This window comes from Salvelinus sp. IW2-2015, linkage group LG15 (genome assembly GCF_002910315.2).
Source record: "Salvelinus sp. IW2-2015 linkage group LG15, ASM291031v2, whole genome shotgun sequence".
Classification (NCBI taxonomy): Eukaryota; Metazoa; Chordata; class Actinopteri; order Salmoniformes; family Salmonidae; genus Salvelinus; species Salvelinus sp. IW2-2015.
This window is the reverse complement of record NC_036855.1, coordinates 11,601,376-11,616,573: the sequence shown is the minus strand read 5'-3', so window position 1 is coordinate 11,616,573 and position 15,198 is coordinate 11,601,376. Positions and strand designations below refer to the sequence as shown.

At 43.7% G+C, this 15,198-nt stretch overlaps 1 protein-coding gene across 1 annotated transcript in view; it reads right to left on the bottom strand.

Moving 5' to 3' along the window:
- Positions 1–15,198, bottom strand: part of trpm6 (transient receptor potential cation channel, subfamily M, member 6) — a 51,955-nt gene that overhangs the window by 31,696 nt on the left and 5,061 nt on the right. The window contains 16 exon segments of the mRNA XM_070446932.1: positions 68–223; positions 475–624; positions 2,117–2,208; positions 2,211–2,344; positions 4,189–4,460; positions 4,693–4,827; positions 5,233–5,373; positions 5,484–5,537; positions 6,066–6,200; positions 6,899–6,999; positions 7,209–7,281; positions 7,453–7,576; positions 9,644–9,818; positions 9,977–10,148; positions 10,397–10,521; positions 12,263–12,476. Coding sequence (XP_070303033.1) covers positions 68–223; positions 475–624; positions 2,117–2,208; positions 2,211–2,344; positions 4,189–4,460; positions 4,693–4,827; positions 5,233–5,373; positions 5,484–5,537; positions 6,066–6,200; positions 6,899–6,999; positions 7,209–7,281; positions 7,453–7,576; positions 9,644–9,818; positions 9,977–10,148; positions 10,397–10,521; positions 12,263–12,476 — 2,253 coding nt within the window.

Below are 15,198 nucleotides of genomic sequence, written 5' to 3'. Positions count from 1 at the left end.
CCTCTTTATATAATATGCATGTCCTGGGGCTTAGAATTAGTATTATGAGTGCATGCTGCTAGCTCACCGTGTGGAACCAGAACTTGACGACAGGAGCGGTGTAGAAATCGTACAGCCTCCTGGTCCAGAAGAAACACTGGGTGGTAACAGGTGTGATTGTGTCAGCTTCGGGGACTGAGCAACTCTCCCACCACACTGATCCCTTCTCCGCATCCTGGCCATCCTTCAGAGAGCCAAGACATCAGGGTCATGTTCATTAGAGCACCCAACAGAAAAAGCTTTGCAACGGAAATCAATAATGAGCAAAGTCCCTCCCTGTTTCAGTCCATTTTCTACAATTTGGTTCCTAATAAATACGACCCTGGTATCAACATTAGCATCAAACTGAGATTAGAACACCATGACAGACAGGAACTGGAAGGACTGACATTCAGGGAGACTGGTGTATGGTGTACATTTTGGAACCTTAACTACCGTATGCCCCCCCTCCTGGGCTGCCTCTGGTCTTCCCGTGTCCCAACCAAACTGCAAAGCCTCCTGGGACTGGGGCACATGGGACATCTCTGCCTGGCTCTTAAACTCCAATAGCAGGATGGCAGGGGGCATGAGGATGCTCAGGATGATCTAACACACACACAGAGAATAAGATTCAGACACATAAACACAAGTCTAATCTGAGGGGTAACTGCTGGAACAGCCTAACATCGACTGACATTAATAGACTAAAAATTTACTTCAACTACTGGTTATTTATGCTGTCAATCAATCTTAGCATGGAAACAACACTCAGGTGCACTGGCTCTGCTTTTCAGAATCTTTAAACACTCAAACTGGTGGGACTTGGGTCCGATACAGCCCATGATTTAATGCAATCCGCAGTTGTCTTAGTAAGTTGCATTAGTAAGTCACCTTGGTAAGTTGTCTTAGAAGTAAGTTGTCTTAGTAAGTCGCCTTAGTAAGTCGCCTTAGTAAGTTGTCTTAGTAAGTCGCAGTGCATAGTAGTAAGTCGTCTTAGTAAGTCGCCTTAGTAAGTCGCCTTAGTAAGTCACCTTAGTAAGTCGTCTTAGTAAGTCGGCCTTAGTAAGTTGTCTTGGAAGTAAGTTGTCTTAGTAAGTCGCCTTAGTAAGTTGTCTTAGAAGTAAGTTGACTTAGTAAGTTGCCTTAGTAAGTCGTCTTAGAAGTAAGTTGTCTTAGTAAGTCGCCTTAGTAAGTTGTCTTAGAAGTAAGTTGACTTAGTAAGTTGCCTTAGTAAGTCTTCTTAGAAGTAAGTTGTCTTAGTAAGTCGCCTTAGTAAGTCGCCTTAGTAAGTTGTCTTCTTAGTAAGTTGCCTTGGTAAGTCGCCTTAGTAAGTCGCCTTGTAAGTTGTCTTGGTAAGATGTCTTAGTAAGTCGCCTTAGTAAGTGTCTTGGTAAGATGTCTTAGTAAGTCGCCTTAGTAAGTTGTCTTGGTAAGTTGTTCTTAGAAGTAAGTTGTCTTAGAAGTAAGTCGTCTTAGCAAGTTGCCTTGGTAAGTTGTCTTAGAAGTTGTTTTAGAAGTAAGTTGTCTTAGAAGTAAGTTGTCTTAGTAAGTCGCCTCAGTAAGTTGCCTTAGTAAGTCGCCTTAGTAAGTTCGTCTTAGTAAGTTGCTCTTAGTAAGTCGCCTTGGTAATTTGTCTTGGTAAGTCGCCTAGGTAAGTCGCCTAAGTAAGTTGTCTTGGTAAGTCGCCTAGGTAAGTCGCCTAAGTAAGTTGTCTTGGTAAGTCGTCTTTTGTAAGTTGTCTTAGAGTAAGTAAGTTGTCTTAGAAAGTAAGTTGTCTTAGAAGTAAGTTGCCTTAGTAAGTTTCTTAGAATAAGTTGCCTTAGAAGTAAGTTGTCTTAGAAGTAAGTTGTCTTAGAAGTAAGTTGTCTTGGTAAGTTGTCTTGGTAAGTTGTCTTAGAAGTAAGTTGTCTTAGTAAATTGCCTTAGTAAGTTGTCTTGGTAAGTTGTCTTAGAAGTAAGTTGTCTTGGTAAGTTGTCTTAGTAAGTTGTCTTAGTAAGTGCGGCACACAGATTTCGACGGAAAGGAAATACAGGGTTGCTCTCCGGATCTCTGTGAAAACAATTTTCCCCTGAGGCAAAAGGACTTTGAGAGCCTGACCTTGAACCAGGAGTTCTTCCTCATGTTGAGGCGGCCGGTCCACAGGTCGGTGAGCAGCATCTGGGTGCAGGAGTGGAGAACGAAGGGGCGGAGCCGGAAGACACAGCCATCTGCAGGCAGGTGAAGTGGCTCCAGGCCTCCATCTCCGAAGTCAGCAGTTTCATGGCCATGCGCTCGTTCTGTCTGAAGGCACGGTCCAGCACGTCCACCGCCAGCTGACCAAAGTCCCTACAGCCATCCATTCCACAACCACCCAACATTGAGAAAAACACAACCGGAAAACATACACTCAAAAACATAGTAATATACACACACAACCACAAAAGTTCACTCTGCTGAAACAACATACACAAAATCCCAGAGGCAACACAGAGAGTAATTAATTAGCATTTTATTGCATGACATAAGTATTTGATCACCTACCAACCAGTAAGAAATTCCAGCTCTCACAGACCTGTTAGTTTTTCTTTAAGAAGCCCTCCTGTTCTCCACTCATTACCTGTATTAACTGCACCTGTTTGAACTCATTACCTGTATTAAAGACACCTGTCCACACACTCAATCAAACAGACTCCAACCTCTCCACAATGGCCAAGACCAGAGAGCTGTGTAAGGACATCAGGGATAAAATTGTAGACGTGCACAAGGCTGGATGGGCTACAGGACAATAGGCAAGCAGCTTGTGTGAGAAGGCATCAACTGTTGGCGCAATTATTAGAAAATGGAAGAATTTCAAGATGACGGTCAATCACCCTCGTCTGGGGCTCCATGCAAGATCTCACCTCGTGGGGCATCAATGATCATGAGGAAGGTGAGGGATCAGCCCAGAACTACACGGCAGGACCTGGTCAATGACCTGAAGAGAGCTGGGACCACAGTCTCAAAGAAAACCATTAGTAACACACTACGCCGTCATGGATTAAAATCCTGCAGCGCACGCAAGGTCCCCCTGCTCAAGCCAGCGCATGTCCAGGCCCGTCTGAAGTTTGCCAATGACCATCTGGATGATCCAGAGGAGGAATGGGAGAAGGTCATGTGGTCTGATGAGACAAAAATTGAGCTTTTTGGTCTAAACTCCACTCGCCGTGTTTGGAGGAAGAAGAAGGATGAGTACAACCCAAGAACACCATCCCAATCGTGAAGCACGGAGGTGGAAACATCATTCTTTGGGGATGCTTTTCTGCAAAGGGGACAGGACGACTACACCGTATTGAGGGAGGATGGATGGGCCATGTATCGCGAGATCTTGGCCAACAACCTCCTTCCCTCAGTAAGAGCATTGAAGATGGGTCGTGGCTGGGTCTTCCACATGACAACGACCCGAAACACACAGCCAGGGCAACTAAGGAGTGGCTCCGTAAGAAGCATCTCAAGGTCCTGGAGTGGCCTAGCCAGTCTCCAGACCTGAACCCAATAGAAAATCTTTGGAGGGAGCTGAAAGTCCGTATTGCCCAGCGACAGCCCGAAACCTGAAGGATCTGGAGAAGGTCTGTATGGAGGAGTGGGCCAAAATCCTTCTGTAGTGTGAGCAAACCTGGTCAAGAACTACAGGAAACGTATGATCTCTGTAATTGCAAACAAAGGTTTCTGTACCAAATATTAAGTTCTGCTTTTCTGATGTATCAAATACTTATGTCATGGCAATAAAATGCAAATTAATTACTTAAAATCATACAATGTGATTTTCTGGATTTTTGTTTTAGATTCCGTCTCTCACAGTTGAAGTGTACCTATGATAAAAATTACAGACCTCTACATGCTTTGTAAGTAGGAAAACCTGCAAAATCGTCAGTGTATCAAATACTTTTTCTCCCCACTGTATATATATATATGTATTGACATAGCCTTGTACTGTTCAATGTTCTCTACCTATACAGTAGTCTAAATACTCCAATTCATGTTGTTAAGCTCAAAAATATAAGATAAAAATCCCTTCCACCATTCAAATCAATGAGTCTTCAGAACATTAAAGCCAATTATCTCAGAATCTTTTTGTAGATAGAAGATTATAGTCCCAAGCTCTCGACACTACTACTACACAACACATTTGATGTTTACGAGGAAACACTGACATAGAGTAGGTTTTGAGCTGCTCCGCCGTGGTGTCATCCATGTTGCTCTGCCGAAACTCGTAGGCCATGGCACGGTACAGTTTACAGGCCACTGTAGCCCGGGCCATGGCCTCCTCCCCGTGCTGCCACAGGAACAGCGCCATCTGCTGCCGCCTCTGCAGCACAGCCCACACAAACAGGTCATTGAAGTTGTAAACAAACAGTGGAGAGTCGCCCAGCTCAGAGCTCTGCTGCTGGGCCACCTTCAGGTCCCTGAGCACCATGGATCTTTCCTGTAGAGATAGAGGAGAGAGAGGAGGGAGGGGAGAGGCAGCCAGCCAATTAGAACACTAATGTACAGGGGGTATTTGTAGCCACAGAATATACAGTACTAGCTATCAAAAGCCTGTGTGTTTGTGTTTCAGTGTGTAAGTGGAGACAAGTGTCTTTAAAATACCTCTCATTTGTAAGACATGTTAGTTCTGTCACAGATTTGTTTTGGCTGGTCCCATATCTTTCACAGACCTTGCGTTTATAGGGCTGAGCAGTGCGGAAGAAGGGTGGCCTTGATGGACTGCTGTTAGGGCTTTGGTGCGGGTGGGGGGTGCAGTCTGCCCTCCTCTTTTTGTTAAGGGGTCCTGAACTATCCCGTCCAGTCTCCTGGAAATGATGGTCACTTAAATCAGTGCAGAGTACACAAAGGCATATTTAACAAGGTAAAATGTCCTAAACAAAAACAAGACAACAACAACTCAAAAGAGAAAAACTGCTATATTAATGGTGACCGTTTATACAGAAATGCTTGAGGGCCTTAAGGTGGTATCTTGCTCTGAGTGTATACAGAAATCTAACATGGGCTGCGTTTCAGGCAACTTTGCAGTCGTGGTCCAGGTATCATCCAATGGCTGCGTGCCATGTCATTGACTATGTAGTCAGGCTTCATATTGCTATATCATATGTGGTCAGCTGATAGGCCTACAATATGTTAAACACCTACCCAGGCGCTGTGAGATTTAGCAGGCAACTGCAAAATAGTCATCCTGAAACGTGACCATGGTCTCTTACCTTGCAATGGGCATATAGGAGGTTATAGTGGGCCCGGAAGTGTTTCCGTGTGTATGTGCTCCGATAGGCTCCTCCTATCAGATACTCAATTACCTGCCCCACATCTATGAGGGAGACTCTGTATCCTTTAGGTATATGAGTCTACACAGAAACACAAACACACACACACCTGAGTAATTGAAACTCAATATTTCCACACGCAAAATACTGTAGACATAAACACACACAAAATTTAGTTTAACAATATTCACCTGTTTCACATCTTCCACGAGAAGATGGAGAAAATTGTCTGTTGGTCCCTGCTGCTATAAAAAATAATGGCATGTCATGTCTTCATTATCCACAATCAGAAACCATCAAACGCAAACCAGACTTCAGTGGCTAGTTATCTGGATTACAATACAACATTTGTTCCTATGGAATGAAGTGGTCGACCAGATGAAAAGTTGTCCTTTCAACTTTTAGAAAACAACTTCCACAATAGTTTATGATAATATATGGTGTTAAATAATTTACAAAGTTATTAATTATTGAATATTGTTTATAACTCGAACGACCATTCACAGCTGGACTCATGACAAAGAGCTCTGTGATCTACAAAACATCTTCAAACTGTGGGAAAACCAAACAACCAACGAGAGACTTACACTGTATTACTGTGAATGCAATTACAACCGCTGCTATGACAATTGTGGTATATGAGTTAGCTAATGGCCACTGTACTGTCAATAGGAAAACACAGAATTGCTTCTTCATGTACAGCATACAATAGGTTGTAACTCATAAATACAGAGCTGAAAATAACAAGAGAGAGAAAGTGATCAAGTCATTACCGTGTTATAGAGTTCTTCCAGGCGTGACACGGTCAGGAAGCGGTTCATGGTCATACCGTTGTCGATCAGCAGTTTGACAAAGCCGACCCGGTCCATAACCAGAGCATCCAGCATGGCCTGCTCCAACGAGCCTACCTAGACAGACAACCACAAGCCCACCATAAAGCCTGACTGCCATACCATCAAACACAAACATATTGGGGCGGCAGGATAGCCTAGTGGTTAGAGCGTTGGGCTAGTAACCGAAAGGTTGCTAGTTCGAATCCCCGAGCTGACAAGGTACACATCTGTCGTTCTGCCCCTGAACTAGACAGTTAACCCACTGTTCCTAGGCTGCCATTGAAAATAAGAATTTGTTCTTAACTGGCTTGCCTAGTTAAATAAAGGTAACATTTAAAAACGCACAGCAATTTCAGTTGACTCCCCCCACCAAAAAAAAAAGATTATAATAAAAAAACAGGGACACACTACACAAACGGAGCGTAGTCCGCTGAATTTTTGGAACCTACCGTATACGACGCTCAATCGCTACGTTTGCGTAGTGTGTAGCAGGCTTAAGCAGCCTTGCCCTGCCCCCTGGTCTGTCTTACATTTACATTTGAGTCATTTAGCAGACGCTCCAGAGAGACTTACAGTTAATGCATTCATCTGACGGTGGCTAGCAATGCCAACCACATCTCAAGTTAAATAAAAAATTAAGAAAAATGTCTTAAAGTAAAATTTTCCTCAATAAAGCAGCTATCAGCAAAGTCAGTGCTAGCAAGAAACGGCATTTTTTTTGTGCAAAAAAGGTAAGTACAACGGTAGGGTGTGAGTTGTTTTGTTTTTTTTACCTGCCAGTGCTGGCCATACACAAGGATGTGTTTTTTAGCTATGTCTGCTCGGTCCCATGCCAGAGCTGTACTGAGCTGCTCCCCAGGAGACGCCTTGGTGCCTGTCAATCATCACAGCATCTGTGGGCCCGATCTTAACCAGACATCAGCCCTGCATAACTTTTGTAGATCATGCATAGATCTATAGGTCATTTGTGTGAAAACTCTGATTTCAAGTTAGGATTCAGCCCAGAGAACACATAGAACAGACAAGACAAGACTGGGTCATTCCAGTGACTGACACAGGCATAAAGGCCAGGAGGAGCGATACCTTTCAGTGTGGCCGTCAAAATGGCACAGTCTGCCTCCTGTTGATCCTCAGATTCCGAGTCGAAGATTGTGATCTGTGTTTTATAAAGATAGAAATGGGCAAGGATGGGATGGTTTTCCCAGGTTAAACCCTAGTCCTGGATTAAAAATCATTCTCAAATGAGAATCTCAATTGAGAGTGCATTTTAGTCAATGACTAGGCTTAATCTGTGCCCGGGAACCCGGTCCACAGTCACGTTACTCACAGACTGTCTGTAGTCCATACACTCCATCAGAAGGTTGTAGAGCTGGCTGGCGTCTGCTCTCTCCAGGCCAAACATGCCCCCTATCCTCAGCAGGAAGTCCTGCTGGATGTCTGTGTCCAGCTGCCTGTAAACAGTACCAACACAGTATACATATACTGGTACACCAGTAAAGTAAGACATAGGCTAACAACCTGGGTCCTTTTGGCTCAACTACATGCTAAGATCTGAGCTCTGGTTAGCAAGCTGCCTCATACACCTGCCTCCACTCTCATTTCTCAATTGGCATGTTTTGGCCCCAAAATACGGCCTGTGTTATGCCTCTGGACACCTACAGTATACCGCAAACACACTGACGACAAAGATAAATGAGCCCTGAGATTTTCCTCAGCCCATTAATCTGACCAGGGAAAACTCTGAGCCTCCCACTGGGTGAGGGCTCAGCAAACTTGATTTAAAACAGCAACATTTTCTCTACACCCCATGGCAAAATGTGCAGAATTGCATGAAATTAACTTTAAAACAAAAAATAAATACAGTTGAAGTCGGGAGTTTACATACACCTAAGCCAAATACATTTAAACTCAGTTTTTCACAATTCCTGACATTTAATCCTAGTAAAAATTCCCTGTCTTAAGTCAGTTAGGATCACCACTTTATTTTAATAATGTGAAATGTCAGAATAATAGCAGAGAGAATTATTTATTTTATATTTTATTTTCTTTCATCACATTCCCAGTGGGTTAGAAGTTTACATACACTCAATTAGTATTTGGTAGCATTGCCTTTACATTGTTTCACTTGGGTCAAATGTATCAGGTAGCCTTCCACAAGCTTCCCACAATAAGTTGGGTGAATTTTGGCCCATTCCTCCTGACAGAGCTGGTGTAACTGAGTCAGGTTTGTAGGCCTCCTTGCTCGCACACACTTTTTCAGTTCTGCCCACAAAAATCTATAGGATTGAGGTCAGGGATTTGTGATGGCCACTCCAATACCTTGACTTTGTTGTCCTTAAGCCATTTTGCCACAACATTGGAAGTATGCTTAGGGTCATTGTCCATTTGGAAGACCCATTTGCGACCAAGCTTTAACTTCCTGACTGATGTCTTGAGATGCTGCTTCAATATATCCACATAATTTTCCTCCCTCATGATGCCATCTATTTTGTGAAGTGCACCATTCCCTCCTGCAGCAAAGCACCCCCACAACATGATAAGATTTTTTATGGCGGTTTTGGAGCAGTGGCTTCTTCCTTGCTGATCGCCCTTTCAGGTTATGCCAACATAGGACTCGTTTTACTGTGGATATAGATACTTTTGTACCTGTTTCCTCCAGCATCTTCACAAGGTCCTTTGCTGTAGCTCTGGGATTGATTTGCACTTTTCGCACCAAAGTAAGTTCATCTCTAGGAGACAGAACGTGTCTCCTTCCTAAGCGGTATGACGGCTGCGTGGTCCCATGGTGTTTATACTTGCGCACTATTGTTTGTACAGATGAACGTGGTACCTTCAGGCGTTTGGAAATTGCTCCCAAGGATGAACCAGACTTGTGGAGGTCTACAATTTTTTTTCTGAGGTCTTGGCTGATTTATTTTGATTTTCCCACGATGTCAAGCAAAGAGGCACTGAGTTTGAAGGTAGGTCTTGAAATACATCCACAGGTACACCTCCAATCAGAAGCTTCTAAAGCCATGACATAATTTACTGGAAATTTCCAAGCTGTTTAAAGGCACAGTCAACTTAGTGTATGTAAACTTCTGACCCACTGAAATTGTGATACAGTGAATTATAGGTGAAATAATCTGTCTGTAAACAATTGTTGGCAAAATTACTTGTGTCATGCACAAAGTAGATGTCCTAACCGACTTGCCAAAACTATATTTTGTTCACAAAAAAATTGTGGAGTGGTTGAAAAACGAGTTTTAATGACTCCAACCTAAGTGTATGTAAACTTCTGACTTCAACTGTATATACACTCGCTATCACAAGGGGGGCCGCTAAAATGTTTTGCTCGCAGGGGGGGTATGGATGTGGGTACGAAGACCCACAAGCCACTGCGGCCCCTCTTGATGAGTTACGTTTTTTGTTGCCCCCACCTCGATCAAAGTTGCCCATCCCTGCTCCACTGCACATGAACACCAAAGTCTTAAAGGCGTAAAAGACATTATATGCATGACTACAGCGGCACTCCACACCTGTCTATAGCAGTCTGTTTGTGTAAGAATGCCAGCAGGTCAGCTGCCCGACCTGATCCCTCGAAGACAAACACAGGCACGGGGGGCACACTGCTCACGTACTCCAGCACCATGGACACAATGTCAGGGCCGCCCTCCACCACCACACATACCACTGGCACACCCTGGTTAAGCCCTACCAGAGAGGTAAACATCACACACACACAGACAGACATATTGTTACACACGTGTATTACAATACTCTCTCTCACACACACACTGCAATGCATTCTCTATCTTTCTTTCTCACACCCATTCACATACACACACTCTCTCTTTCACACACACACTCACGAGGGTGGATCTTCTGCAGTTGAATGTGTCTCTCCAGCTTCCTCCTCAGTCCCAGCTGGCAGCCATGTTTTCCCAGAGTTCCATCGTCCACTAACAGGAAGTGGGAGTGCAGGCCGTTCAGACACACCCTCTTACTCAAGGGGTTTCCCAGAGGCTGGTAGGGCCTGAGCACCTGGGTCAGGTATCAGAACACAGGTCAGAGAGCAGGCCAGAGAGAAAGCAGAAGAGGATATGAGATAGGCCAAGCGGGAAAGTGAGAGCACATGGCAGCTCAAGAAAGATAAAAGGTGACATTTTCATGGGGTAAATTAGTACAGATCTGTGCAAAAAATCCTGCAAACCTTATTATAATGTGACAGCGTGATTTAATTTGAAACTTTCCTTAAAAGCACTGATATCTTTACAGAGAACAACACTCACATCTCTCCCTATAAGGTCACTGTGATTGTCAATTACGCCCCAGGGCGTGACCCCTACAGCATTCCTCTTCCTGAGGTCGTGGGTGCCATATGTTTTCACAGCCTCCCCTACGTACCGGGACACACCTAGGAGGGGCAGATTCTCAGTTCACTAACAGTGCCTTCGGAAAGTATTCAGAACCCTTGACTTTTTCCACATTTTGTTACGTTACAGCCTTATTCTAAAATTGATTAAATATTTTTTTCTCCTCATCAATCTACATACAATACCCCATAATCACAAAGCAAAAGAAGGTTTTTAGATTTTTTTGCTAATTTATAAAACATAAAAAACTTAAATATCACATTTACATCAGTATTCAGACCCTTTACTCAGTACTTTGTTGAAGCACCTTTGGCAGCGATTGCAGCATTGATTCTTCTTGGGTATGACCCTACAAGCTTGGCACACCAGTATTTGGGGAGTTCCTCCCATTCTTCTCTGCAGATCCTCATAAGCTCTGTCAGGTTGGATGGGGAGCGTTGCTGCTCAGGTATTTCCAGGTCTCTCCAGAGATGTTTGATCGGGTTCAAGTCCGGGCTCTGGCTGGGCCACTCAAGGACATTCAGAGACTTGTCCCGAAGCCCCCCATCTGTTGTCTTGGCTGCACCTCGGTCTAAGGACCTGAGCGCTCTGGAGCAGGTTTTCATCTAGGATCTCACTGTACTTTGCTCTGTTCATCTTTGCCTCAATCTTGACTAGTCTCCCAGTCCCTGCCGCTGAAAGACATCCCCACAGCATGATGCTGCCACCATCACGCTTCACCTTAGGGATGGTGCCAGGTTGTGTCCAGACGTGAGGCTTGGCATTCAGGCCAAAGAGTTCAATCTTGGTTTCATCAGACCAGAGAATCTTGTTTCTCATGGTCTGAGAGTCTTTAGGTGCCTTTTGGCAAACTCCAAGCGAACTGTCATATGCCTTTTACTGAGGAGTGGCTTCTGTCTGGCCACTCTACCAGGCCTGATTGGTGGAGTGCTGCAGAGATGGTTGTCCTTATGGAAGTTTCTCCCATCTCCACAGAAGAGCTCTATCAGAGTGACCATTGGGTTCTTGGTCACCTCTTTGAGAAAGGCCCTTCTCCCCCGATTGCTCAGTTTGGCCGGGCGGCCAGGTCTAGGAAGAGTCTTGGTGGTTCCAAACTTCTTCCATTTAAGAATGATGGAGGCCACTGTGTTCTTGGGGACCTTCAATGCTGCAGAAATGTTTTGGTACCCTTCCCCAGACCTGTGCCTCGACACAATCCTGTCTCGGAATTCTACGGACAATTCCTTTGACCTCAAGGCTTGGTTTTTGCTCTGACATGCACTGTCAACTGTGGGACCTTATATGGACAGATGTGTGCCTTTCCAATCATGTCCAATCAATTGAATTTACCCCAGGTGGACTCCAATCCAGTTGTAGAAACATCTCAAGGATGATCAATGGAAACAGGATGCACCTGACCTCAATTTCGAGTCTCATAGCAAAGCGTCTGAATACTTACGTAAATATATATATAATTTTTTTTAACAGAAATGTTTTCGCTTTGTCATTATGGGGTATTGTGTGTATTATTTTTTATTTAATACATTTTAGAATAAGGCTGTAACATTACAAAATGAGGAACAAGTCAAGGCGTCTGAATACTTTCTGAAGCCCCTGCATATACATACAAACACATATAAACTGATCTACAACACATATAAACAAGTACATGTAATACACACCACACACACAGTATAATACATGTAAAATGAGCCCAAAACCACACACATATGCTGACATCCACGCTTACTGTCTTCATTAAAAGCAAATTGCAAATTCATCAGCATTATTTCACACACATACCTGTGTTGATGCCGTCTGTGAGTATCCAGGCTCCAGTGCTCTGGGCTGCTGTGATCAGGCCTTTGCTAAAGGCCTGTCTAACCTTGAGAGGGAGGGGGAAGTTCTCTGTCCCCCCATGAACAGTCAGCAGTAGTTTAGGCCGTTCCATCTGCCATTCACTCCGCATCAGCTGCAGCAGAGCCTCAGCCTTGGCATCGACCGCAACACGAACATACTGAACGGTCAACACAAAAAGCATGGTCAGGTCAAACACATTAATATGAGATAACAGCTAGTCCTCGTTGGCATCCTATTTGGCATTACACTGCAGTTGGCATATTGCCCATGCACAGTTTGACACACAAACACCACGTTTTTGTGGCTCTGAGTTTCAGACATCCAAAACCGTTCCTAACAAGCTTCTAAATCAGGGGTGTCAAACTCATTTCGCATCGTGGGCCACATACGGCCTAGGGAGATGTCAAGTGGGCCGGACCATTAAAATTATACCATACTCTGCTATAAATAACCAAAATATCATGTCTTTCCTTTGTTTTGGTGTAAAGAAGCACAAGAACATTAGGAAAATATTGAAATTTAATGAACTATCCTTTTACAAAACATTTCATGAAACACCTCATATTTCCTTAGACAAATGTGCAATTTACTTTTATCATTCACAAATATGCATTGCAACTGATCCCACTGATTGTACAAAGGCACAAAACTTTAATTGGTACTGAAAAATATAGTAATGCACTTTAAGATTAAATTAGACTTTTAAAGAAAGGAATTTTTAAACCACTTACACATACGCATATAAAATCTAAATGTAATCCCTGCGTACACCTTACAAACTAAGGAGAGTGATTTTAAATGTGTAATGAAGAAAGTGTTCGCCTGTCCTGTAAATCTGTAAACTTCATACATGAAACATACATACACATACAATACATACTGAAAATTTATGGAGTTGTATGAACAGTAGAATTCCATCACACAACTTTTGTTTTGAAGCTGCTGACTAAACCCATGTAAAGGGTGCACATTTTTTAAATCACCACAGTAAGGATTCATCTTCACAGAGCTGTATCTTTCAATGCAAACAGTATCTAAGGCAGGCATTTTAAAGGTGTTAGTCTAGTCTGGACTTGTATTTTGTTCTGAATTGGCATCTTTTGGCCTGTACAAGTGCATCAACACCAGGTGTCATGCCTGACTAGCTGTCACTTTCAGAATGTCATTTAAGTGCTTGTTTGTGAGCCTTGAACGCATTTTTGTTTTATTGATATTCATCACTGAGAAAATTTGTTCACAAAGGTAGGTTGTCCAAACATGCACAAATTTTAGCAGCCAGGGCTGTTAATTTGGGGTACCCTGGTAGTAGATACTGATAAAATCTGTCCAGACCTACAGAGGCAAATTTGCCCTTCAAATCTGCATCACACTGCAAATCAATTATCTCTAGCTGAATTTCGACGGCAGATCAGAAGCTTTAACTGTGAAAGTGAGCGAAAAACTGAAAATTCTGTCTCAAGTTCACCAAATACCTGAAAACGTTTCTCAAACTCCGCAGTAGTCCTGCAATTTTGTCTTTGTACCGTTTCATGTCCGCATAGGTCTGTGTCACACACACATCTCTCAGACAGGGGAAATGAGAAGGGTTGCCATTTGCCAGTTGCATCCCAAAAAGTCAGCTTCAACTTAAATGCATGTATGTTGTCAGAAAACTGTGGCAACTTTTTGGCGGCCTTGCAATTCGTTCAGATTGTTCAAGTGTTCAGTAATATCAACCAATAATGCAAGGTCCCGTAGCCATCCTGAGATTGTAATTCCAACACCGGTTTTCCTTTTTTCTCCATGAACTGTCCGATTTCCTCTCGTAGATCAAAGAAATGCCTCAGCACAGCGCCTCGGCTTAACCATCTCACTTCAGTGTGGTATGGCAGGCTGTGGGTAATGTTGCTGTCGCTGAGAAGTTGGTCAAACTGACGATGGTTCAGACCTCTGGCCGGATGAAATTTACAGTGCGAACAACCACCTCCATGACGTAGTCCATTTTCAGCGACTTGCAACACAATGCCTCCTGGTGCAAAAATACAGTGAAATGTCCAGAACGATCTCCTCCATTAAGGGCTTGTACTTTGTCTTGAACTTTGTCGCGACACCTGCTTTCTTCCGACCATGGATGGCGCGCCCGTCTGTACCAGGCTGACAGCGCGGGACCAGTCCACTCCAACTCTGTCCAATGCAGCAACGACAGAGCCGAAAATGTCCACGGCTGTTGTGGTGCCATCATTGCACCAACTCAAGAAATTCTTCAGTAACAGTCAATGTCTCATCAACTCCTCGAATAAATATGGCCAGTTGGGCCACGTCTGTGATGTCAGTGCTCTCGTCAATTGCCACGGAAAATGCATATAAATGATTGACTCTCTGTTTCAATTGACTGTCTAAATCTGCCGATAGTTCCGAAATCCTCTCTGCTATAGTATTCCTCTGTCAGCGTAATATTGGCAAAGCTTGTCGCTTCTCGGCACATACAAGTTCAGCCGCCTTCATCATGCATCGTTTAACAAAGTCACCGTCGGAATACGGCTCTCGATGCAAATGCTATTTGCTAGCAATTAGGTAGCTGGCTTTTACCGCTGCTCTCACTGACTTCTCGGCTCTGGATGAAAGTTGACTGCTGTTTCCTCAGACCCGCCAGCAATTCGTTAACTTATCTCTTCTCAGTTGTCCTTGCAAGCCGTCATATTTTCGCTGTGATGAGTCTCGTAGTGGCGTCGAATATTATATTCCTTCATACCGAAACTTGTTGCAACACACCAAGCACGAAGGTTTTCCGTGCATCCTCTGTAAATAAATAGGACGTGGTCCATTTTTCTTTGAAAATTCCTACACTCCTTATCTACTTTTCTCCGTTTGGAATACGACATTTTGGCTAATGAGGGTGT